The sequence below is a fragment of the Chinchilla lanigera genome, unplaced genomic scaffold (assembly GCF_000276665.1).
Source record: "Chinchilla lanigera isolate Chin_1 unplaced genomic scaffold, ChiLan1.0 scaffold00095, whole genome shotgun sequence".
In the NCBI taxonomy this organism is placed as follows: Eukaryota; Metazoa; Chordata; class Mammalia; order Rodentia; family Chinchillidae; genus Chinchilla; species Chinchilla lanigera.
The window spans coordinates 6400590-6428074 of NW_004955496.1; the positions used below are offsets into that span (position 1 = coordinate 6400590).

The following is a 27485-nucleotide window of genomic DNA, read 5'->3' on the forward strand; positions in this document are numbered from 1 at the left end:
AAAATGTGCATGTGTGCAAGTGTGTTTACAAGAAAACTTGACAAAGAAAAGAGAAAGAGTTCACAGAAGACTTGCAGGGCTTGCACATAGAGATATCAAAACTGCGTCTGAGAACTAGGCGTTAGGGTTGGTACACTGTGTCAACTTGAGGAATCTAGAGTCTTGGCTAAGTGACTCAGCAGTTCTACATCCTGGGGAAAGAGGGACATGCCCTTCCTGCTCTAGGATATTGTTTATTGTGTCAGTTTTAGAAGTTTAAAAGGTTTACTAAGTGACACTGTATTCACTGTGAGCCTGTGCAAGAAGAGGACACAGAGATTATGTGAGTGTTACATGCCCTCTAGGTGGGGATAGCCTGTTTACAGTATAAAAAAAGAGGATTGCTCCCTCCCCCACTTTTTGCTCTTGCTGCTTTTGCTGTTTTGTGCCATCTTAAAGTGTTGGCCCTGTGTCATGCCACCTTGCCTTACAGCCAGCTGATTATAAATTAAAGCCTCCACAAATTATAAACTAAATAAACATTTCCTTCCTTAATTTTGGGCATTGGCTATTTTGTCTCAACAACAACAAAAACACTAAAACACTGAGGTATAGAAAAATTCTGCAATAGCCACCATGGTGCCTTTAATAGGATTTTAGAAAACATTGCTAAGCAGCTGCTGCAGCAAAATGGAGACATGAATTTGTAATGTATCTGCCAAGGGCAGTTATGTGACTTGTTCCTGTTCCTCAGGTCCTAACAGAACATCAATACTGAGCACAAGCCAGAATGCTAACATGCATTGTAGTCCAGACTATTAAAAATGCATGCTGAAGACAGCAGTTAGGCTCTTTGTCCATGAATTCTCTAAAACTAAACAATTTAGACAATATAACTACTTATTTTAGTTGCTATATCAAACCTGATTGAGGGAATTATGGAGCAAGAGCAAACAGATATTTAAGTTGAACACTTGCTTCTCACCCTTCAAGAACTGAAAGGAGGCAGAGGCTGGGAGAGGGGAAGGCAGCCCATTACCCACCGGGAACTCCTACGCTATGAACAGAGAAGTACTCACTTGGGTGACACAGGATGTGCTATCCACACTCTGGTGTGTAGCATCAACACATACCAAGCAGGATGGAGAACAGAGCAGTAAATGCAGAGCACAGGTGAGCAATGCTAGAAGGGGGAAAATGAAGGGCCATGAAGAGGGAATGCTCACTGTACACACATGGCCAACTTCTGGGTAATAGGTCTTGGTACCAGTCAGTTGATTATCACTTTCTACTTGGGGTTTGGTTAATCCTTTAGTGTCTGCCACCCACCCATCCCCCTGCAACTCTTCAATCCTTTACCATCTGGAAAAGATCAGTAGGACTCTAAGGGGCACAGAACCTCTCTCTCTCTCTTTCTCTCTGTCCCCCCCCTACAAAGACAAATGCAGGGTACCTCAAGAACAGAAGAGGTCACAAGAATCCCCTACAGATGTGAGCAATAAAAATGCCTCAGGCCAGGAATCCTTTCTAAAAGCCAGCTAGTTAAAGGACACAGAAAGTGATTTTTCCTGTCTTAACTTTTCTTGAAGAATTTTACAATTAATATCTTATCAATATTCACGTTATTACATGCGTGGAAGAAAAAAAATGATTTCTCAGTATCATTCCCCAGAGAAGTCAGTATGAGGAGTATGTAGTCTTATTCCCTATTTTCACTTCAATGCTCTCTTTCCATTCAGCGTTTTAAACTGATGGGAGATTGTGGGGTGAGATACTTGAGACAAAATAAGGACAGAGCACTTATATCATTTTGCTTAAAATATATAAACAATGGATGTTATATACTTTATTTTAAACCTCATGGTATTCTTTAATCTGAGGCCAAGTTTCAATTTCTTTATAGTTTTTGGGTTTAAAAGATAAGTTTTTAAAGAGCCAAATTAGTCTTCAGTGTTGCTGTTTGAAATTGCCTGGGCTTTCCTCAATAATTCTGTTAACCAAATTGTGCTTCATCCAGGTTGTGTATTTAAATTTCACCCTTTGTCCATCTATATCGGTTTTCAGAGATGGCATTGTGAGAAACTGAAGAGTGAGTAGCTACTTGAAAGATTCTCTAGACTCTAGGAACATATGGTATCATCACTGGTCAGAGTACCAAATCCATAAAAGAAGTATGGTTGTCACTTAGAAAGTATGTCACACACGAAAGGCATCACAATGAACAGGCTCTGTTCATAAACTATGCATACATTATTAAGTTCTCAAACATGAATGACATGAGGCTGTGGAAGGAGTGAAGTCTGAGACATCTTTTTCCTTTTCCTCCTCCTCTCCTCTGCATGGGTCACACCAGCTCTGAATGCCCTTGGTTTATGAATACTTGATAAAGCTTTTTCCTGCCTTTTTCTAAAACCACAACTAGCTCTTTCTTCCCGCTCATTTAAGATCTGATCCAACTCACTGAATTGTAATGTGAGGCCCTAAAATGAACAGTGTTTTGCTATGGGGAGCTTAGGAAGAATTGAACAGACCACTGAGTCAAGGGAAAAATAGGCTTGACGCTAAGAACAGAAACTTCTTCATCAAAACAGTGTGGTCCACTGATGGACTATAAACTTCGAACTTGAAGGAGATCTACTTCTTTCAGTACTTCTGAAAGAATGGTTCATGGAAAAATTTGAATGCATATGTGAAAATTTTTGATTTATCACACAAATTTATTAAAATACAAGATTTATTAAAATCTATGTTAATATAAATACCACTAAAAATAATAAAGTATTTAGCGGTGTATTGAGGTTTCACAGCTTCTCTCTTGTAGGTTTATATATACCCTTGAAAAGACATTATTTCCATAAGTAAGAATATTACTATATCAGATAATTATCTGATATACATTCATGAAAAAGATATGACTTTTAGATTTGTTTTAAAGAAAAACTGCTAGTAAGGAAGATGATTTATGTGGTAGATAAGTCAACAAAACACTTCTACGTGTGTCATGAACCAGTATGTTTCTATTTTTTAACCATCCCTTTTCCAAAAGGCTTTTCATAGCTTGCAAAATTACTCTGCCTGCAATTCCAGTCATTAAAATAGGTTTACAGATCTGCTGACCCTCGTGAAAGGTGTAGTCATTTTCTCACTGGCAGCAGAAACCTCACAGATAGACAGCCACTCGACAGATCCAGCCACTCAACAATGCCAGCATCTACAATTCTGGCAAAACATAAGCACTCAGGCTGGAATATATGAAATCACTTAACAAATTTTGCAGAATAATGACTGCGTAAGGCTCAGCAAAGTCAGGAAGAAGGTCCTGTGAACAGGGAACAATCACCTACAGACAGTGACAGACACTGGCTCATGTCCGTGGTGCTACTGCAGCAGCAGAAGTGTTAACACCCATAGGATGCAGGAGAAAAATTATTTCCTATGTCTATCCATCTTCATCTCCTACCTTCATATTTTCTTTCATATCCACCATCACCATTGTGTAATATTGTGTTATTTATGGCATCTGCAGTTTACATAGGACTGCATCCATTGATCTTTACTGGAGGGCAAGAAGCGAAGGAATCATTCTTTGAAAATCAGGGTTTATTTTAGAAAATCAGAGAAAATTTATTGGTGGCTGAGACTTCCAGGGAAAAATTTAAGTCCACCAGTGGCTACAAATTAGTCAGGGCTGTAAAGAGCTGGGAACCATGATCTACTGAATGACAGTGTTATGGGAAAGTTTCAAGGCTGAGTAGACTCATTTGCTTACCTGTAAAGGATGCCATGTTGACTCTAAGAAGTGGAGAATCACTAAAATTATAGTGCTTATCAGATGAACTAGAACAATTGAACATTAGCATGTGTGAGAATTACTGTCTAAAATCACTTGAGGAATGAAAGCAATGCTCACTTCTAATTTGAAGGACATAGACTAGAAATCAGTACTTAACTAATTTTATTACAACACTGTATGTTCTATATTTATTTTAAATATGAACAAAATACATATACTATTGTAATTTCAGAGAGTGACTAATATCCATAGTCTCTTGATTATGGATTACTAATGTCCATAGTCTCTTATAAATGCAAAATTTCACTGACTTTTCACTCTTTCAAAATTACAAATACCAATGGTTTTAAAAGTTGCATATTAGATCAATTCAATCTGATAATCAAAATAAATTCTCAAATAACCTTGCATAAACTGCTTATTGGGAATACAATTGCATCTGTTCTGAGAATCCAAAGATAAATTCTGACAGTCACCACCATAATCGTTGTCATATTATAATTCCTGAGGAGTCGTAGAAGTATAATTCACTTTCTGGAGAAAAACAAGCATACTTTTCTTACTAACAGAAATTAATTGCTGCTCTAAACTTGACTATGGCAGCTCAAGTGTGTTTTACTTGCTGAAATACTCTCCTCCTAAAATATTATCTTCATTACATTCTTACAAACTCATATCCATCAAAGTGTTCTGAAATTTGGGGTTTCAACACAAGTAAAGAATTGAGATTTTGCAGTGAAAAGAAAGAATAACATAAGAGAAATAAATTTAAATAACATAAATTAACTTTTTATTGGGTAGACCTTTGGAATGATTATCAAAATGCATTCCTTTAACCTAATAACTATTGATTCATGTGTTTTCATATGCTTACTAATGTCTTATATAGACTCTTAAGCAAACAAGTAAAGGGAATATGAGTATTTCTTTTTACCTATCTCTTCTTCACTACCAGATATGTGATACACAAGCTAGAAATAACAGATAAGTTTCAAACATGGATGTTTAAGGATGCAAGTCAGAGTTTATGGCAATAATAGAGCAAATGGACTAATCTACAGACTCCTTTTTAACACAATAGACAACCCAGAACCTACAGACTGTATAAATTAGTTGTGCAATAGTATTAGTTCAAAAAAAATATGTGCACATGTGTACACACATACTTAATAAAGAGGTTTTGAGGTATAAAAAGAAACTTACTGAAAAGTCTTCAAAGATTTTCTTGAGGTCTTCATGTCCGTACTTGTTAGCAATGTGAGCTGGGTCTGCTCCACTTATATTTTTCATCTTTGATGCCCGGCTCGCTCCTGAACACTGAAGCAGGTGAAGAGCCAGATTCTTTAAGCCAAACTTTGCAGCACAGTGGAGAAGAGTTGGGAGTTCGTCGATATGGTTATCTGAAAGCATAAGGAATGCAAGCATTTAACATGCTTTTATTATGTCTGCAGTTTCATAAGAAAGTCAAGCATAATCTAGTCCTGAAAGTAATCACCACCAAGCAGAGCAGACTTTAGTATATATTTGGACATAAGAAACCTTCAGGGGTTTTAGCAATGTGGTACCTTTTTCCTCTACTTTTCATTTTAAAATAAATATAAACTACTATTCTTATTAATGACCATCTTATTTGTGGGGTAATTTTGACTTAGAAAGCCAATCAGTCTCTTAAATATAAAGCAAATCAAAAACATTATGCTGCAATTATGCCTTTTGAATGGATCATCACATTAGCTGAACTAAAATGTAAAAATCCTATAAATTCATCTACAAAACCATTTTGTGTTTTGCACTCCCACACCTAGTTTGGTTCCTTCTGAATTTTACATGAACATGAAATTCCTGGAGCAGTTAGTTATACTAGATTTTTGACATCAAATCTCCCTTTCAAAAGCAAAAGACAACAGAAATACAGATGAGCACTTTTAGAAGCAATTTCAGTAGAGAAACTTATGTCAGCATTTTAGAACTTTAAAATCAATGTTTTAGACTTTGATCTTCATAATGACTTATAAGTTTGAAGACATAAATTAATTGGAAAACCATAAGATGAAGGTAAACTGCTATCTCTTTTTTTTTTTTTTTGTCCTTTTGAGACAGGGTCTCCCTGTGCAGTTCAGGCCGGCCATGAGCTCACTTTGTAGCTCAAGCTGGTCTCGAACTCACAAGGATCCTCCTGCCTCAGCCTCCTGAGTCCTGGGATTACAAGTGGCCACCACCATGCCCAGCTTTAAACTGTTATCTCAATAGCAAAGCAAAACACACTCTGAAGAGTGATGCTTTATTATTCTACACTTTTACACCTAGCTATAAAAATAAGATGGAAATTACACACAAATTTAATAGCTGTGGCATGGTTAGAGGCAAAAATATGAGTACTTACAGTAAGAGAAACAAACACATCAAAGCAAAAGTCAGTTCTAGCACGATTCTAAAGCAACAGATAATAGCCACCATGCAACATTTTTGAAAAACTGAATATGCATGGCTTCTTTTACTGCTTTGCTATTTTTTAGGTGAAAAAAAAAATGGCAAGGAAGAAGAAAAAAGATGGAATTAAACCTTAAATTTTCAATTAACTTGTTTCAAGACTGGGTAAGTTTAGTTTGTTGGTTTTTATGTTTTAACACAACAAAACAAACAAACACCCCTTCAAGACACATTAAGGACTCACTGTAAGAAAATATTTTACCCTTGAAAGGCGTGTTAAAACTGGATAACTGTAGGTGGATTTCAGTCACATTTCAACAGTAATGCACTTGTCCCTTCTGTGTGGGGTGCAGTAGGACAACAATTATCAAGTCTTTTATGAGGATAGGTGAAAGTTGACACTACTCATGGTAGGTACCAAGTTTCAAAATAAAAAGAATGCATTTTCTTGAAATGATGTATATGATTTAGCTCTACATGGCCCCAACGTCTCTTGTGTTCAGAGATGGCATTTGGAGGGTGATTAGGTCATGGGTGTTACGCTCATCAGTACGTCCCTCCATTGATCAGTTCACAGCTGGCTGTGGTGTGGGGGAAGTCGGAGGAGGAAGGTCCCCAGGGTGAAGTCTTTGGGGGAATCTCTCCCCTCTGGCTCTTTCTGCTCTCTGTGCTTCCTGAATCCCATGAACTGAACAGCTGTCCTCCAGGCCTTTTTGCTTTTTCATGTTTGCTTGGAGACAGTTGACCATGGACTGGAACTTCTGAAACTATGACTCAGTTAAATCTCTCCTCTTCTGAGTTGTGAATGTCAGGTATGTTGTCTCAGAAACAGGGAAATACCAGATATGAAAATATAATTTTGAATTTAAATGCATTATACATATAAAAGTTTCTATATAGTTAAACTGGGCTAAAGTTAAAAAAGAAAATATTTACATAATAGTGTCAGAATGTGATCACCACATTTTTGCTACATTGTGCAATGTATTAAAAGTACCATTACTGGCTGATTAGTGCTGTAGGCAATGCTCCTGCTAGCTATTATTCTTGTGAAGTTTTAAGTCATTGTAAATGCACCTTTGGTGTTTTTTCACTAAGTAAATAATCATTATAGAAATGTACTCACCTTTTAAATTCACCAACCTCTCTTGTGAGTACATCCTCCCTCAAATGAATGAAATGGGACATCATTCTAATATTGAACTTCCCTAAGAATCTATCTTTCCACCAGAAGGAGCAGTAAGCCTGATAGGTGAGCTGGGGTTTTCTTACAGAAGACTGGTTGGGAGGTGGTCCTGCATCCTGGGCACTCATTCATGCCAGAAAATGGATGCTGATCAAACCGTGTGCCTGTTACTCAGGATTATGACAGACTCGTCTTTGATCTTCTTTAGGATTTAACTCTAGACTCCATGATCATTAATATCTTTTGCTTAAAGATATTTATATCTCTGTTAGCTTTTTTACAATTTATAGAAGTATAATTGATGCTTAAAACTGCAATGTTCATGAGTTTGATGAGCTTTGACAATGGTGGGCAGCCATGTTACTGCAACCCAAAGCAAGGTCACATCTATTGTGGTGGAGGGGTCTTTATGTTTCCTTCTAGTTAATCCCTTACTTTGGACTCACTTACTTTGTAGTATGCTAGATATGCAGATATGTAGAATGTAGATATGCAGAATGTAGATATGCTTTTTGATCTGGAGAGTTTATACAAATGGAATTGTTCAGTATTGTTGCTTATGTATCACTGTCTTCTGGACTCTATGTCTGATGAGAAACTAAATATCATTCTTACTATTGTTTCACTACATGGAAGGATTTTCTCCATACCCTTTCACACACTACCCTCAGCCACTTTTATGATTTTCATTTTACCTTTGTTTTTTGGCATATCTAGGCATATATATATATATATATATATATATTTGCATTTATTCTGCTTGGGTTTTGCAAGGCTTATTGAATCTCTGCGTTGATGTCCTTTATCAAATTTAGATCATGATCAGTCATTATTTTCTCCAACATTTCTTCTGCTTCATTCTTTCTCACCTTGTTCAAGGAATTCAGTTAGACCTGGACTAGATTAATTTAATGCTGTTCTATAGAGTGTGAATCAGAGATGAGTCAAATTGATGGACAGATGTGCTAGGTTTAGACTTTTTCATGATTTTACTTAGATTCTGGTCTTTCTTCTCTTTTAATTTGAATAATTTCTTTTAACCTGTCTTCAAGTTCTAGTTTCTTTTTACTGTGTTATTTCTTTTATAAGCCTACCTAACTTAAAGCATTTTTCTTATATTGCACTTTCCTAAGATTTTTTTGAACCATAATTACCCTGTCCATTTGGTGAAATTTCTCTTTTCACATGTTGCCTGACTTTTACAGTATATTGGGTAGCATATTTATCATAGTTATTTAATATTCCTGTATGATTGTTTCAACATTTAGAGCATTTACTTGTCTTCTTGTTTTGGCTGTTTCATTCTTTGACTATAGATCACCTTTTCTTTTTTTTCTTGTGTTTCTTGTAATTTCTTGTTATATGTTTTGCATTGTATTAAAGGGCTAATGTAAATAATATTTCCACAATAAAGCATACCCTTTCTTCTATTTGACATCTCCAGTGGGAGGTGAGCTGAGTTAATTTATAGATAAACCCAGATTGTTTTCTTTGTGATTTTACTTAGATTCAGTTGATCACTGACTTCAGGGGTTTTACAGATGGGATCATACATTTCTCCTCAGGATAGGTTAAGATCTGAGCCCTCATGAGATCTCCATTGCTTTATAGACTGGTTACCGGTTTTTCTTTGGATCACCGGGTAGTTCCTTTTGCTATCCTATCCTCCCTGCATATTTCTTCCAAAAAATATCTCAGTTTTTGCCAGACTTCTGAAGCCCATTGAGCTAAGGCAGACACATTACTGTTGTCATGATAGCACGGAGGAATTTCTTCCTAGCAGCTTTCATGCCTCTATCTAGAATCTGGGTGCTACTGCTGTCCCTGTGGTGAAAGCACTGGGGAGTTTTGTCTCCACAACCCTGTTCTCCAGCAGGCTGGCCATTAGGGAAGGTCTCTTGGCCTTCCTGCTCTTTCAGAAGCTGTTGGTGTGCCAACTTGTTGAAGAAGAGAGTTGTTGAGTGTTGCAGTCTTGACACAGAGACTAGATTCATTGGGATTGCTGTTCATTGCACCCTGCCTTACATGTAGACATTAATAGTTGACTAAACGTTAAGCCTCCTTCTCTACTCATCACACGGAGTTCTCTCTCTTGTCCCCTCAGGAATGAATACAGTGCTGATTTTTCTCTCTCTTGTGAAGGTTCTATCATTTTCTGAAATTTAGTTCATTTCTGTTTCACTGTAATTGGTTTCCTGCTGTGTTCATGAAAGAAATCATGGTTTTGAAGATCATCTTGCTTGTTCTCAGTATAGTAGAAACAACAGTCTCCTGTGCTGCCCTATATCCTAGCCAGGATCAGAACTTCTATTCCTCTCAGTTTGTAAGTTATTTAATTACTCTCTTAAACTCACCTCACTTACTTTGGTCTTACTTGTTAGATCCAAGTAATAGATTTTTTTAAAAAAGATACAGGAACATTTTAGAGTGTTCTTAACCTGCAGTTCTTCTTTTTATAGCAATTTTCATTTAATTAAGATATATTGCATTTGTTTTTATTATCAAGGTATAAATTGATAAAGATATGGGAAATTTGCTTTTCATTCTACACAACATATATTTTCAGTTTTTAGAGGTTTGTTTGGCAGATATTTGTCAAATGGCAATTTCAGAAGAAGAGAATATGTGTAGGAAATTTTGCAATGCAATCCCAATTTAGCAGTTTCACAAATTGAAAAAAAAAAAAGATGAGTTGGTGGAGAGCAAGGAAACTGTCATATATTTGTTTCTGTAGAGCTCTTTAAACAAGCTGTTTGGGTTATTCCTAAAAGAGATGGCCAATAATTAGATTAAAGAATCAAATATCAAAGCTTTCAAAAGATTAACTTGGCTTAGTAGAATGATAAAATGGCAATACGTGCAGGTTTAAAATACAAGAATTAAACAAAAATTTAACAGTAAAATCATGAGAACAAAAAGTACACAACCACACAGTTCATCTATTCTTACACATTACTGTCAGGAATATTAAACAGTATGTACTCAGAGAAGGATGAGCAGGAAGCCACATTAGGACAGTACAAGGAAGCACACAGTGAAGAAGGGACTCAGCGTCGAGTGATCTGCATTTCCATCGCAGTGCAGCTAATGAATCTGTGACCTTAGGAAGCGTCCCTCATCTTCCTTGATCTCAGTTTCTTTGCTTGCAAAATGAACAGGCTGGGGGCAGGGTGACAGGATTTCTGGTCTTCCTCTGCACTAGAAACCTGGCCACAGAGGGTTTCTACTCTCTGGGTGGTAATCAAAAAGCAGTTAAAGAAGAAGGAAGGTATTTCCAAAGGTTGAGGAAAATGATTTCCACCTCTTTCACAGCATGATTTGGAATCTCACACAATGTTAGCATTTCCATGGATCTTTAAAATACAGTATTCCTAGGATTTTGAAATTGTCCTCTTCTGTAACATGGGGACCAATATGAAATGTGTGTAACTTCCCTCTTTCTGTCAAAACAGTGGACTCTAAATTCTACTTGAAATTCCGAGCAACAAAAAACCCTGCCAGGGCCGTGGTATTTATAATACCTTGATAATGTAGACATGATACCCAGGAAACTGATAGTGCACCAAAGCCCTGTGCTGCAGCTCTGCACCCTCTCCTGTTTCATGAGTGGATTGTAGAAGTGTGGAAGGGACAATGCAGACAACTGCTTTAGCTTTTGGGTCTCATTTGTTCTGTATGATGTGCACCTGTTGACTCAGCTCTTCCCAAACACTTGCCATTTTCAGCCTAATCTGCCACACTTGTTTTTGACTCCCACTATTCTGCCCCTTGTGTTTACATGGACCTATTCAGAATTTGTCCTATGGGCTTTTATTCACACATTTCTCAATATGTGTGCATCTCACCTCAGTCTTATTGATTTGATACCAACTTTGGGGATATTTAAAACAGTAGGAGGATGCAGACCAAGTGAAACCGAGGTCCACTGCACTGGAAAATGAGCTGAGGGGCAGTTAACTGAGTCTTTATATGATCCTCTTCTCTGTTTTCTTTGGTTTATGCTTTTTTTCTTGCACTCACTAACATCATTTATTGTCTGAGTCAGTCAGCTTGTCCCTTACCATTAGATATTTGGTGGTCTTTTTAGATGTTTAAAATGTAGTTAATTAAAATATTTTGAGGGATTCAAAGTGGCGGTGTTGTTTTATTGTTTGATCCAAATTGAACCACCAACTCACGAAATTGTCTTGAGAACATACTAAAAATATCACCAGTAGGTGTGAAAATTTGTTCTTGTGGGTTGTGTTAACAAAAAAATGAAGTGGAAAAATCCAAAATTTTACACTCCATTTCCATGCCAAATCTGCAATTTGTGTAATAAATGTGGAAACTGTTATATATAAATTTGTCCCTAATTTTTTACATTTACTTATAAGTAATGTGTTTGCTACTAATCTGAAGTGAGTTTATATAACCAAAACTTCCTCTATCACGTATCACTTCTCATGCCAGAATGAGGAATATTCTTACCCATTTTTTCCTTCATGTTAATTTCTTCGTGATGTCTGAATTTTCCCCCAGGGAGTTTAAAATGCAAAGAGAAAAGGTCCATATAATGTCTGCTTTGCAGTACTTATGCCTTTTTGGTAATTTTATCTGTTTGTAACATGCCTTTGATGTTAATTTTATCTGTTTGTATCAGCCTTGCTTTTATGAGAGCTCTCGAGAGAAACTAAGAAAATCCACAGTTGTTGCTGTGCGAGGGAGGAGACTGAAGGAGCGTGACTCACTGCTCTGTTCCTTCTGCCACACACCGCACCAAGCGAGCAGCATGGGACATTTCTGAAGATGGCCCAAAATACGTGTTCATACAGCAGTGTGCAACTCCAGCAGATTTTGCTTAAAGTGGGGCTTTCTACTATTTGAAGTGATACATTCTTTTCTTTCTCATACAGCAGAAAAAAAAAGTGCTTATTACAGTCCCTTCTATTGATTCACACAGCTCCCAGTGATTTACATACTAAAACACTGATCATTAATCCTTTCTGTGATTCTTGTGTTCAAAAGTCTCATGTTGTTTTAGTGTACCAACTTGCCTTAGAAACCTTATATTCTACTCTCAGGGAAAATATTTTCCAATGGAAAATTTTTGTGCATGGAAAGTATTATTCTAAAAAAAATAGAGCATTACAAAGTAAGAGAACATTAGAGAAGAGTTTTCTTTCTTGTATACTTTCTATCTTATCTCCATCCATCCCCTCCTTGGCTCACCTAGGGCAAAACTTGAAGACACATGCCAAAGGAGGAGGTGTATTGTCCAGACAGGAGTGAGAATGACCAGGACATAGTATTTTGCTCATTATGAATGGAGTGACAGGGAACTAAACACAGAACTTTCCATAAAAATGGGGTAACACTAAAATAAATAGTTTTGGATGATTCATCTCTTAGCTCCACACTTTTAAAGAACTACTGGTATCTTTAGGTAACTTCCTGGAGTAACCTGAAGGTATGTCAACACTGAAGGGATATTTTGTCAGATTTTTATGGTTATACTCTTGTCAGAATGTCCTGGTCTCCAATTTATTTGGAGTCAAAGTATGGAGAAATAAGAAACAAATGTTTAATAAGTATTTCACCAAATTATTAGAGCCCTGCTATCAGATCAAGGACAAGCACCTAGTTGCACCTGACTCCTTACCTGCAGGGGATTCCTCAATAAAATAATATCTTCTAATAATTCATTTATATGTACAGGTATCTCTGATCAGCAATTGCACTTGGACATTATGCATCACAGTTGTTATTTCTTAGAGATCAGATATCCTGAGTTGAACACAGAGCCATGTTTGCAGATTCAGGGAGACAGCAAAATGGGACCCAGCAGGCAGGAATTGGAGCTTAACATTATGAGAGTAGTTGGTTATTTTACAGATTTAGCAGCATCTTCTATCAAGCAATACCCAGCAATAAATTTTTTAGATGTATTAACTCATTATATTAAATTTCCCATTTTTAGCTTTAAAACAAGTATAATTGTGTTTTATGAAAAAATTCAAATACAGAATTATCTTCAAATTCTCATAATGTTTTAAAACTTCATGAGCTATGAACTTTCTAACCTTTCTAAAGCATTAATATTTTCTCCATATAAAACCTCAGTGTGAATTTGTTGGTCTGCAGGACAGTGAAGCAGGTAAGCTTTACTGTGGCTTGTGTCTAGATTTCCCCCAAAAGCCTCATATGGTCATAGGTGGGGAGTTTCAAAGTAGCTGGACTTGGGTATGTGAATATGGATTAAGGGTGTACTAATGAGATTAAGAGTGTGGATAATGGAAGCCTTGCCCTGGGTGTGGGTGGCACAAGTCAACACAGTTGTAGCCTGGATGGAGTATGAAGGGTCAGAAAGAAGAAGGATGCTGTTGCTGCTTGCTCCTTCACTGTCTCCTGCCTGCCCTGCCATGGACTGTTTATCTTCTGTGGTGCCTCTCTGCCATGCCACCCTGCCTTGCCTCACTATGGACTGAAACCTCTACAGTCTGTGACCTGAAATAAACTTTCCCTTTAACTTGTGGGTATTGGGTATTTTGTCTCAGTAATGAGAAAAGTAACTAAGACAGGCCTGGTAAACATTAATGCCTAGTGGAACTGCCTGGGAAACATTCAATCAACCAGTGCTGCACCTGCCCCAGATTCCTCACCCATTGGTGCAGGTGTGGCTGAGGCACAGATGCTTCTCAAGCCTGCAGGTGAGTGCATTATACAACCACAGTAAAGATCCAAAGTTGAAACTCTGATACATGGTCAGCAGCAGCAGCTTCCCCAGAGACTCTTAGAAAGGCAGACATTGAAAACCACCTGCCTCACATTTCTAAGGGATCTGATTTATCCTGTCCAGAATCTTTCATCTACAAAATTAAAATTAAGGGGCAAAACCACCCATCTTTTCTGTATTAGTCAACTTTTGTTAGTGAATACCTGATGTAATCCCCTTATAAAGGGAAGACGTTGACTTTGCTCATAGATTTGGAGGATGCAGTCCATGTGTGGGTAGCCTCATTGCTTCTGGGTCTATAGTAAGGGTGGGACAGCATGTTATAGGGGACAGAGAGTGTCCTGGAGAAACCCTGCTCACCCCAAGGCCAGGGATGAGAGACAGAGACAGAAAGATGAGAAAAGAGTGCACCCAACGACCTGTAAAAGTGCAGCACTTTCCAGTGCCAGCCCTGGGATGTGGCTCTTACACACAGACCTCTGAGGACATTCTAGATTCAGACCATGGCACTTCCAATTCTGAAATTCCTATTTCTCCTCTGAGCAGAACTTTCAAACTGATCTCAAAGTCTTTACTTGTACAAATGAGAGAGTACAACAATTCCTTCCTCTCTAACTCCACAATTCTAATTTCATAAACTTAAATACAAGTATAATTCTCAGGAATTTCATAAAAATTGTGTCATAATGTCAACTTCATACCTTTGCACACACTTTCCTTGCCTAGAATTAGCTTTTCATCTTTCCCTCCTCACTGAGACCCTACCCATCGTTTAAGACCTAGGTACATTCTCACCTTCTTTCTGAAATATGTCTTGAAAAGTGATATCTCTCTTCTCCACAATTCTATTATCAATATAATTACATCCAAAAAGTTTATCATATTGTTTCTATCATTACATGTACATTATCTTATGTCCTCAATTAAATTATAATTGTCTTAAATCAGGAATTATGCCACTCTTTTTCTGTCCTAATCCAATATCCAATTACATAAATGAATTATGCATTGCTAAAATATAAATGGGAAAAAGAGTCAACTTGCACGAATCTTACAAGATTACTTATTCCAAACATGTATAACACTGGCTTATCTCCCTCAGAATCTGTTGCCTTTTTCAGCTCCTCACTCCTTGGGTGAATTGGCATCATTGATACCTTAGGCTCTTACTCTTTCCTTTCCAAGGCCCTTCAGCTGGCCAGGCTGGTGGCAAAACCGTATTAAACAGTGTGGGAATAGAAAATCACTGACCATTTGTCCTTAGGATGCTAACACTAGACTTCTCATCTTATTCAGTGTTATAGCAAGGCTCCCATGTGCTGGATATATAAATGGATAATAAGCAGTATTTCAGTAAACTATACAGAGACACAAAGTTTCTAAAAAACCCTACTGGGTTTATATCATTTAGAAATATGATTATTCATAAATAGCTAAATAATATATGGTCATTATAGAAAATATGGATTCAGTAAAATGAAAAAAGTATTCTCTGAAATTATAGAACCCAAATACAATTACTGAGAATACTTGGTACACATCTGTTCAGACTACCAATTTATATATATAATTCATGCTATGTTCACACTTTTAAAAAAAGAAAATAACACTTTATAGCTACATGCCTTACTTTTATTTAATTAAGCATGTATGGAAACGTTACCTCAGCTGAATTTATCATAAAGTTAATTACTGATGACTGCATTAATAATAGCATTAAAATTTATATAATCACATACCTTTGGAAGATGAAATTGTTTCTATTTGAGGGTAATTTGTAAACAATGATATGATGAATAATAGCCATCCTAAATGCATTCAAGTGTTTACTTAGAACAAAAACCAGTTTCAAAGTTTTACACATTTTTACATCCTATGGAGGGAAAATTGCTAAATGGGTCTTCCTTCAGAAGTTTGTACTAGTGTTATCTTGCCTTAGAAGTTGGGGACTGTCTAAACTATTTAAGCAGCTAGTTATATTTTTGGCTATAACATTTATTAAAGAATCACATACAGGAGAATACAGTATAAGAAAAATGGATTCAGTTAAAAAATACTCACATTCATTTTGAGGGCAAATTTCACTTTGAAGATATTGGAAGTTATAATATGGTATCTCTTGTTTGAATATGGATGTAAGCATGCCATCAAGTTCTTCAATATCATTCTGTTTTCAGATGAAAAGGAAATTTTTCATTAGTTCAGTTATTTATATAGAAACTCATCTTAGTGCAATATATAAGAATATATTAGCTAAAGTAAATGCCAGATAATCTTTGGTGATAATGAAAACTATAATTTTCAAAAACAATGCAAAATATTATGGCCTTGCTTAAAAAAGCTAGTTACTGAGATAATAGAAAAGCTGATATAAGAAATAAAAATCATTAAATTTTAGATGAGTAGCTATAACTTTACTTAAACATTTGTAAATTTTGAAATAGTAGTACAACATGTTAATGATATCACAGAATTTTTTTTCAATAGTAAATTCTAGTAATCAATGAAACAATAAAATGATGAGTCTGGTTCTTCAACTTAAGGGTAAGGAATGGGGTGATCACAATAGCTTCCATAATTTCTGTGATGAGTAGAGAACTTTCATCTCAGCCATCTTATCCCCTCCAGATACAGACAGCCATGTCTTTGCTGTTTCCTCAATCTGAGGCACTTCAGAGGACCCATATATATTATCCACTTGTTCTACTGCCAGTGAGATAAGTTGCTACAAATTGTTATTTTAAAATTGGATTGTGTCACAGATGCATGTTAAGTGTTCAGTAGATCTTAAGTGGGAGAACTGGTAAAAGGAAGTACAAAAAGAGGTAAGATTTATATACTTTGATAAAATGTGTAAACTAAAAATACAGTAGACTATATATTTACATGTATATGCAGAGGACAATCATTAAGATATGTAGTGATGTACCTAAAGTACAATTATAGATAAAAACGAAGCCCTTTAAAAATCTTTAATTAATGTAAAAGAAGGTAAAAAAAAGTAGACAAATTAATAGAGATGAAAAATTTTTTAAAAAGTGACAAAAGCTCTAGCATATCATTGATTACATTAAATATAAAGAGTCTGAACACACAAGTGAAAAGACAAAGATTAGTAGAATAGGTTAAAATACATGATGTAAAGTCACATTTTCCTTAAGCAGCTTACTTTAAAATACCAAAGCACAAAGGTTTAGAGTAAAAGGTTTTAAAGAGCTGGGCATGGTGACACACCCCTGCAATACCAGCACTCAGGAGGCTCAGTCAAGAGGTTTGCTGTGAGTTCAAGGTCAGCCTGGGGTACAAAGTGAGTTTAAAGCCAGATTGAACTGTATAATGAAACCTTGCCTCAAAGACAAAAAAAGGTTTAAAGGAAGATGTATTATGCAAACATGACAAAGGAAAGCAACAATATTTTACACTTATATGTAAGAGCAAATAAAATTATAGGAGACCAAAAAGGACATTATATATTTATAAAAGTGTCAATTCACCGAAAAGACATACTAATGTTAAACATGTATGCCTAAAAGAACAAAGATATAAAATATATAGGGCAAAAATTGACAAAACTGAAAGGATAAATAGACAAGTCCACAGCAGTTGAAGGCTTTTACATTCCAGTTCCTTGATAGATAGAAAATCAGCAAGATCATAAAATACTCCAAAAGTCATTATCTAATTATCTTATCAATTAGCATCTAATCAACATTACATAGACCACTCCATCCAATAATAAAATACACATTCTATTCAAAGGCCCATGGAACTGACATCAAGTTAGATCGTATTCTGGGATATAAAACAAATGCCAGTGAATTTAAAAAGATTTAAGACTTACAAAAATATGTTTTCTAAGCACACAGAGCCAATTTATAAATCTTTCACAGAATGATAATAGAAAAGTCTCCAAACATTTAGGAACCAAGCAAAAACACTTCTAAGTAATCTATAAGTCTGAGGAAGTCAAGAGAAAATTAAAAAGTACATTGAACAAAATGGCAGTCAAGTATAGCATATCAATATCAAAGAAAGTATAAAAACAACAGAGAAAAATCAATGTAAGAAACAAGGAATCCCTTAAAAAGATTAGCAAAATTGACATAATTCTAACAAGACTGAGAAAGAAATAAAAGAAAGATACAAATTGCAAGTATCATAAAGGATGTAACTACAGTCCCTGTGGATAGCAAAAGGATAATTAGATAGTGCCATAAACTACTCCACATAAACTATTGTGACAACTTACATGAAATGGACTAATTTCTTAAAAAACACAAGATACCAAAACATACAATCCCTCTCTTATGTTCTACAAGTACATGTGAATCTACAGTTGTCTGAAAATTAAAAGTTTAAGAAAGTACAAACAAGTAAGCCCCTACTCAACCAAAGGAATTCATTATATAAAACTGAATTCCCTGAGCAATGTCCTGCAAGGTAAACTTGCTCCTTTCTTGGATGAGGGGTGGGAATACTGGGCACGATGGCATTGAGAGACAATCTTAGCAGTATTTTAGGAAACTGTGATATAATGTAAGCAGCAGAGGGATTCTTCAGATCCCTATAGTAGTGTGAAAGGTTATGCAATATAGGTATATGGTAAATCTATGTGGCAGACTCAGGAGTTGGAGTAGCAATAATAACTACCATTTGCTGAGCTCTAATAATGTGCTATGCTTTATATAATTTATCTCTGATTTGTGTAACATCCTGTAAAGTAGATTTTTAAAATGTCTCCTTTTACTGATGTGATAATCAGGGTACAAAAATTCAGTCACACCTAAAATTGCAGAGCTAATGAGTGGTAAAATAAAGATTTTGAGTTCTAAAGACAATACATGGAACATTACATTTTAATCATGGAAGAAAGAGTGAAATCTGAGATAGCATTTGAGTAAGGTACAGAATAGTTTCAAGAGCATCACTGTGGCTCCAGGTCACATAGTCCATAGCCAGGAGGAGGAAAGGTGGCCCTGGAGGCAAAACTGGAGCTACAGCCAACCAGTTAGATAGATTTGTGTTCTTCTTTTAGTCAGAAAAGAAAACCATCTAAAGATGTCTCCTGCATCTCATTGTCTGAAATTTTCTTACATGAATACATCTAGCTGCAAGTGTGTTTAAAAACATCCATATTAGGCCTTCCCAGTTTTAACAGTGGAGGTAGGTAAGAAAAGGGGTTTTTAGGGACTGATGTTGGGCAGGAAGAAACCAATTGAATTATCACAAAATATTAAGGTAATGAAAAAGTGGGGTAGAGAAAAAGTAACAATCAAGGGCCTTGAAAATCAAAAGAAAAAATTCAGTGAAATAACCCTTAATAGGAGACAACATCCATTTTAATATTTGTAACATTTCACTCTTTACCTTGAGATATCTAAAAGGAAAATCAGTGGCAGAGCTAAACACAGCCTGGTTCTTATTATAATAAATTGCTGTGCTTGTTTAAACTAGGAAAAGAAAAGTCACCACATTGGTTCCATGAAAGACAGCCAGAATAGCCATTTAAAGTGGAATTGATAGTATTTTAAACAGAATTTCCTACTGTAGCTTGTAAAGAGAATGAAAGGTAAAAGAGCAAAGCAAGTATTTTCTAGGGTTATATAAACAAAAGCTCTCTTTTCTCTTTCACTGTATTTGTATTCAACTTGAAGAAATCTTAAAGGTAATTGAAAAGAATAAGTGAGTAGATCTAAGAGAAAAGAGATATTTTCCTTTGTGCACTTAAGTTTTAAAAGTTTTAAATGAATAATCACTTGGTAGAATCAAAACATCTGCGATCACTAACCCAGACATTCACTACTATAAGTCCTGGATTTAGGAATGAGTTCCACTCTAGCATTGTAAGTTGGATTCATTTGTAGGTCTGACAAAGTGAGTCTTATGCACCTTTGTCACATATACACAATGTAAAACATGAAAAAATCACAAACCTCTACAACATCACTGCTTTTCCTCTTGCTTTCAGACATCCTGGGCTCAGACTGAGCTCTGTACCCCTGTACACTATAGCACTGTGTAGTAAATGCACAGCAGCAGCACAACTGTCCAGTAGACATGAGAGCTACTTCTGTGATTTGCTTGGATTTACATAATATGAGGTCCCTTCATATCTGTGAAAGTTTGACACTTAAATGTTCCTAAGCTGGGGACTTACTGTATAAGAATATCAAACTTAAGACAATTTAAGACTTATTTGAAATGATTTTATATGTGTTGTTACTTAGGTATTCATGTCATTATAGCATATCATTAAATGAGTTGAAAATGATATTATGACATGAAAATATGTTTGGATTTCAAGAAACCTGTATTTGAATGGCTACTCCAAGACTCACAAGGTGTGAGCCTTCATAATACTTAACTGACAGAAGCACTGGGTCAACAGGTAATGTACAAATACCCAGGAAAGGAGATCCCTGGTCTGTAACCACTACACTGTGAGCTAACAGCTAGCCCCACTCTTGAAATGTATTCACGTGACACACACAGAACTGTCTGCCCAGAGACTTGTCTCCCCACACTGGCTTTCCACAGACAGAACAATGACACAATCTGTTTTTATTTCTAAATTTTTAAATTAAATGTCACATAGCTTTTCAATCATTTAGAATATGAGTTTTGCTGCTGCATTATAGAACTTCAAGCAACAGGAGCTTAAGTGAGATGGAAAGTTTCTCTAACATACAGCCAGAATCAAGCCATCCAGGCCAATGTGGTTGCTCTGAACATAGGGGCCTGGCTCATTCTGCCTGGCCACACTGCCGGCCATCTTCACTGTCTACCATGGTTCATTGGAGTTCTGGCCAACCAAAAGGAAAAAGTTGGCTTGGGGAGCCCACTTGTCCCTGTGGCTGGGAACCTGCTTGTGACTCATGGCTTCTACTGCCACCTGGTCCCGTGGGCACCTGGAGACCACTGGCCACAGGGCTGTAAGGTGCAGAGCACAGTGTGGGCCTGCCCACCCCGGGCCAAGTGAGTGTTGTGCTATCAAGTGAGGAAGGACAAAGTAACTGTGGGGATCACTTGCACTTTTGGGACCATTCAGTCATGCAAAGCACATAAACAACATAGTTTAGATAAAATCAATCTGATAGAAATTGACAAAATTATTTTAATGCTTTTCTGGGGTATTGATTGATTGAAGCTTGAGGGTGTGGAATTTTCCACTCGAGCCCCTCCTCATTCCATTTTAATTCATAATGTCAAAAACTCTTAATGTTTCAAATTGATCAAACTTGAGCAGATGCTTAGTGGAGATATTTAAAGATGTCAACAGTGAAACACTAACATTCCAGGGAATTCTTTTGTAAGGATTAAAGGGGGCATGAGAATCCTGTCTTTTCTTATCCTCACCTCTAGTATGTGTAACAATTTAAAGAGGATAAGACAAAGATTTAAAATGAAGATAGTACTAACATATTTAAAGGAAATTCTTCCATGAAAGGCTTTTATAAATGCTATAATTTTCCATGGTATTTCTGAAATTATTCTTTTGGTTTGTTTTGAAAGTTAGCATCCAAGCTCTGACCCAGAATCAGTCTCAAGCTTTATGTTCCTTTCTTTCCTTTGTTCTTTTCCTTTATTACATTGCTCTTTCTGCTTCAATCAGAAGCAGCCATACCTCAGCCAACAGCCCCATAACTCTCTTGGGAAAGAGCCTTGGGCTGGGCTGCTGGGACGAGGAGTCATTTCAGGCTGAGTGAGAAACCTGATGTGCAGCACTCTTTCACCCTTTCACTAACGCACCCAACGAAGCATTCATTAAGCTTCATCTGGCTGTGTCTTTGGTTCTGGAGCTGAAAAAGAGAACCAAATAGGATGTTTCCCTAGACCTTGAATCTAACAGGAGGCAGGGGCTGATCTGAGAAACAGCACATACATAGATGTGGAAGAGCAGTATGATTGGTACACTAAAGAGACACATAAGGAAACCAGGAAAGATGTTACTGAAGAAGAGACACTGGAACACAGTCCTGCAGGACGAATTAGCATGAACTAGGTGAGGATGTTGAGGCAGAAGGGAAGACTGGAAACATGCTTCAGTTAGAAAAAGAATGTACATATGGACTGCATGGCCTAGCACAGGAAATAAAATCCAGGAGAGACTGAAACACGGTGGGAAAGAGAGCAGGGAGGTTAATCTGGACAGAAAGGGAAAAGATGGTCTCTTCAGGGTGATAACGTTTGTGTTAAACATTTTTTACAAAATCCATACAATAATTGGAATCCATTGAAGTGTTAGAGCAGCATAAGCACATGCTGAGATTTGTTTTAGAAAAGAATCCCGCAGACTATGAATGGGGGACAGTGGGAAACATGTAAGCACTCACGGTGGAGGAAATCATAGTTGCTTAGGCAAGACAAAAGGAATGGACTGAAGTGTTCGGACCACAGAGATGTGGGAGGAATTGAGGAATACTCAGTAAGTCAAATTGAAATAGTTTAGAAGGGTTGACTTTGGAGGGTAAGGGCATATCAGGGATTACAAAAACTCCTACGGTTGTGATTTTAAACTGGATAGATGCACATTTCCTGTGTTGGAGAGAACTTAAAGACTAGGGCTGAAAAGAAAATCACATTTTCAATGTTACTTATAAACTAATGGGATATTTACTAAGCAATGAAGAGAGATTCTATGAACTCAAATTTAATCAACTTGAAACTTTTCTTCTAGATCACAGAACAGAGTGTCTGCAGAGGGAATGGAGGAGGAGAGGCTCATTGGCATATCCAGTCGTCCTTGGAACCAGCAGCCATAGTCAACTTCAGTCAGTGAGGGAAAGGGCCCGTGTGAAAGCCAGAAGGTGGTTAAGTTTGGGATCAACAAATATGGAGAAAGTATATTTCCAACAAACAAGCAGAAACTATAAATTAAGAAGTCATTAATGAAATGTCTTCTGAACAGTATAAGCTAAAACATATGGGGGTCATTACTATGCAAGTGGACAGAATTGGCTTTTAAGGTAAAAACTGGAGAGGACCTAGAGTATGGTTATGTTAATGGCAAAGTAGCAACACTCAGACTTTTTTTTTTCTTCCTATAGCAGCTGCTACACCCACTGCTTTTAAATAAAGAATGAGTGCATTATCTCCTATTTGTTCCTGTTAGATCAAATTATTCTAATTGAGTTGAGTATAATTTTTTTAGTCTGAACCACCCTAATCAGGCATCATTAACCATCCCTCATCTGTTATCACAGGCAGAGAGATAGCACAAAATAAATGTCACTTATTTTATCAGCCAAATATAAGCTTCAGTATTTGGGCATTATTCTTATTGTTCCATCCTAATGAGGGGCACAAAGTATATGAAAAAGTGAACTTAGAAATAAATCTTCAAGTTGCATTTCTTTTGACTGTGCTCTGTTAAAATCTTTCATCAGAAATGTGAAAGAAATAATAAAACCAATGGAGACACATGAAACTCAAATGACATCTATCTTGTCTAGAGGGATAGTTAGAAAGAAGCACACATAAAAATCAAGGATTTGTGGATTCATCATCACAGTGGCCCAAAGAGTGTACTGCTGGCAGAAAAACAAACACTAAAGAGAATAAAGGAACAAAACAGAGATCCTAGAAATAAACCTTCACATTACATCCCACTGGCTCTTAATAGAGGCACTAAACACCCACATCAGAAAAACAACAGCATCTTTAACAGTTGCACTGAGAACGTGGATAGCCACATGGAGAAAAATGAAACTAGATCCCTACCTCTCACCATGTACAAAAGTCAGCTGAAAATGGATGAAAGATCTAAAGCATGAGACCTGAATCTATGAAACTACTAGAGGAAAACACAGAGCAAATACTTCAAAACATCAAAATAACAACGTTTCTTTTTAATACAACCCCAAAAGCACAGACAACAAAAGCAAACACATGCAAGTGGAAATATATCAAGGTATGAAATGTCTGCATAGCCAAGGAAACAATTAATGGAGTGAGGAGACGTCCCAGAATAGGAGAAAAAAAACCAAGTAACAAAAAATTCAATAAAATGGGTGAATGATCTGAATAGATAGGCCTCAAAAGAAGTTGTACAACAAATATATGAGAACTATATGAAAAATGCTCAAAATTATTATTATTATTTTTTTTTTTTGGTTTTGGTTTTTCTCCGGTACCGGGAACCGAACTCACGACCTTGCACTTGCCAGGCAAGCACTTTGCCGCTGAGCTAAATCCCCAGCCCCTCAAAATTATTTATCAGGAAAACAAAAATCAAAACTGCAATGAGTGATTAGTACTCCATTACATTAAAAAAAATACACATCCTTTTAAATTCCTCAGTTGATGATATTTGGGTTGTTTCCAAGATTTAGCCGGTACAAACTATGTTGCTGTAAACATGGGTGAACATATATTGCTGTGGTATGATGTTTTTAAGTCTTCTGGGAAGATACTCAGAAGGGGAATAGCTGAGTAAAGTGGGATCTCCAATCCTAGTTTTTTTTGAGGAATCTCCACACTGATTTCCACAGTGGTGCACCAGTCTACACTCCCACCAACAGTGGAGAAGTGTTCTTTTTTCCTCACAGTCCCTTTAGCATTTGTTATTTGTTGACTTCTTGATAATGGCCATTCTTTCTGGGGTGAGATGAAACGTCAGTATTGTTTTAATTTGCATCTCTTGGATGACCAATGATATTAAACATTTTTTTCATATATTTATTTGACACTTGTATTTCTTCATCTGAGAAGTATGTATTCATCTCAGGTGCTCCTTTTTGTATTGGGTCTTTGAATTTGGGAGGATTGATTTTTTTCAGTTCTGTATGTGTTCTGGATATAAGTCCTTTGTCTGATGGACAACTGGCTATGATTTTTTCCCAAATTGTGGGTTGTCTTTTCATTCTGTTGGTGATTTTTTTGTGGTGCAAAACCTTTTTAGTAAGGTGAGATCCCATTTGTTGATTCTTTTTAGTTTTTTCCACATTTTCTGGGTTTTGTTCATGAAGTCTCTGCCTATACCTATGTCTTCAAGATTTCTACCCATTTTCTCTTTCAGTGGATTTAGTGTTTCCATTTTAATGCTTAGGTCCTTGATCCATTTTGACTTTAGTGTATGGTGATAGACATGGGTCTAGTTTTAGTCTTCAGCATGTGGAGGGCCAGTTTTTCTAGCACCATTTATTAAACAGACTATTGTTCCTCCAGCGAACATGTTTGGCTCCTGTGTCAAAGAGATGGCTGGGTGTACTGGGGATGCATCTGCATCTTCTATCTTATTCCACTGTGTTGCCATGTTTATGGCAACACAATCAACCAAGGAAAGGTTGATTTTATATATATTTTTTTATATAATGAAGTATTACTCAGGCCTGTTTCTTTGCCAATACCATGCTGATTTTATCACAGTAGCTTTGTAGTATAAATTCAGATCTGGGATTGTTTCTGGCAAAAAAGCAGACCTGAAGATCAATGGAACTGATTAGAAGATGCAGAAACAACTCCTGACATACTCAGCCACCTTATCTTTGACAAAGATGTCAAACATTCACTGGAAGAAAGATAGTCCCTTTAACAAATGATGCTGGAAAAAATGACTTTGCACACGCTGGAGATTAAAATAGGACCGATATCTTTCACCATGCACTAAACTAAATTCAAAATGAATTAAAGATCTAAATATTAAAATGGATACATTAAATCTGCTAGAAGATAGAATAGGTAAAACTGTTAAAGACCTTTGTGCAGGCAAAGACTTTATGAATAAAACCTGATCACACAAGAGCTATCACAAAGAATCAACAACTGGGATCCCATCTTTTTTTTTTGGTAAAGGAAATCGAATTTAGGGCCTTGTGCCTGCCAGGCATGTGCTTGTGCCGCTGAGGTATCCCCCTGGAGTGGGGTCTCATCTTATTAAAAAACTTTTGCACAGCAAGAGAAACCACCAACAGGGGGAGGAGACAACTCACAATGTGGGAAAAAGTGTTTGGTAGCTGTTCCTCAAACAGAGGATTACTATTGAGAACATATAAAGAACTCAAAAAAATCAGACTTCCCAAATTTAAAGACCCAAACCAAAAATGGGCAACTGAGATGAATACACACTTCTCAGATGAAGAAGTACAAACAGCAAATAAATATATGAAAAATATGTTCAACATTATTAGTCTTTTAAGAGATGCAAATTAAATCAACACTGAAATTTCATCTCACCCCAGAAAAAATGGCTATTATTAAGACATCAACCAATAACAAATGCTGAAGGGGCTTTGGGGAAAAAGCAACCCTTCTTTACTGTAGGTAAGAATGTATCCTGGTGCAACCACTGTGGAGATCAGTGTGGAGTTTCCTCAAAAAACTTAGATTAAAGGTCCTAATCAACCTGCTATTCCCCTTCAGGGCATCTTCCCAGAAGAATTAAAAACACCATACCACAGCGATATATGTGCATCCATGTTTATGGCAATACAATCAACCAAGGAAAGGATAAAAAGAATGTGGTCTTTTTTTATATAATGAAGTATTACTCAGCCATAAAGAAGAATAAACTGGAGACTTTTATAGGTAAATGGATGCAACTCGAGACTATACTCATAAGTGAAATAAACCAGACCCACATGTGTACACATCATACTGTCTCACTAGTGTGAGAAGCTGAAAGAGTAAATAAGATTCAAAACATATGGTAGGTATTGTACAATGGAAAGGAATTGTTCAAAAGGAAAGAGAAATTGGGATGAGGGAAAGTAGAAAAGAAGCAACAAGAAAGCAAAAAAAAAAAAGATAAATATACATATATATGTATACATATAATAGTTAAGATAATTGTACTACTAATTTTTCTTATTTCATTGAAAAGAAAGTTTATACTAATATGGTTTAGACAATTAAATGTCTATATTTTATACTCTAATTTATTTACAAATAACAATATGTAATGTGTTAACCATTGTTATTCTCCTATTATCTTTTTTTTTTTTTTTTCCCAGTACTCTGTACCTCATGCTTGCCAGGCAGGCACTGTGCTGCTAAGCTAAATTCCCAGCCCCTTCTCCTATTATCTTGTTTTGAAATTTTGTTTTATTTCTTCTCTTTAAAATGAAATTTAAAAAATTAAGAAAAACCACAATGAGATATCATCTCACACCAAATAGAATGGTTATTACTAAAAGACAATGTTGAATTAGAAATGTTGATGAGGAGGTAGAGAAATGTGAGCTCTTAAACACTGCTGGTGGGCATGTAAATTAGTATAACCATTAAGGGAAACAGTATATAAGTTCTGTAAAAAATTGAAAATGGAACTACCTTATGATCCAGCAATACCCCAACCGGGTTTATATATCTCCAGTAAGCAGAATCACCCTATGAAAAAGAGAGCTGCACTCCCATTTTCACTGCACACTGTTCACAAAGCCATG

At 36.4% G+C, this 27485-nt stretch overlaps 1 protein-coding gene across 2 annotated transcripts in view; it reads right to left on the reverse strand.

The window, feature by feature from the left end:
* The window catches only part of Bank1 (B-cell scaffold protein with ankyrin repeats 1), a 243578-nt gene that overhangs the window by 132972 nt on the left and 83121 nt on the right, over positions 1 to 27485 (reverse strand). For both annotated transcript variants that reach the window (XM_013505420.1, XM_013505421.1), the window contains exons 7-8: positions 16165 to 16270; positions 4976 to 5172 (exon numbers count right to left, since the gene is read on the reverse strand). In XM_013505420.1, the coding sequence (XP_013360874.1) occupies positions 4976 to 5172; positions 16165 to 16270 (303 nt within the window). The remainder of the gene's footprint in view (positions 1 to 4975; positions 5173 to 16164; positions 16271 to 27485) is intronic.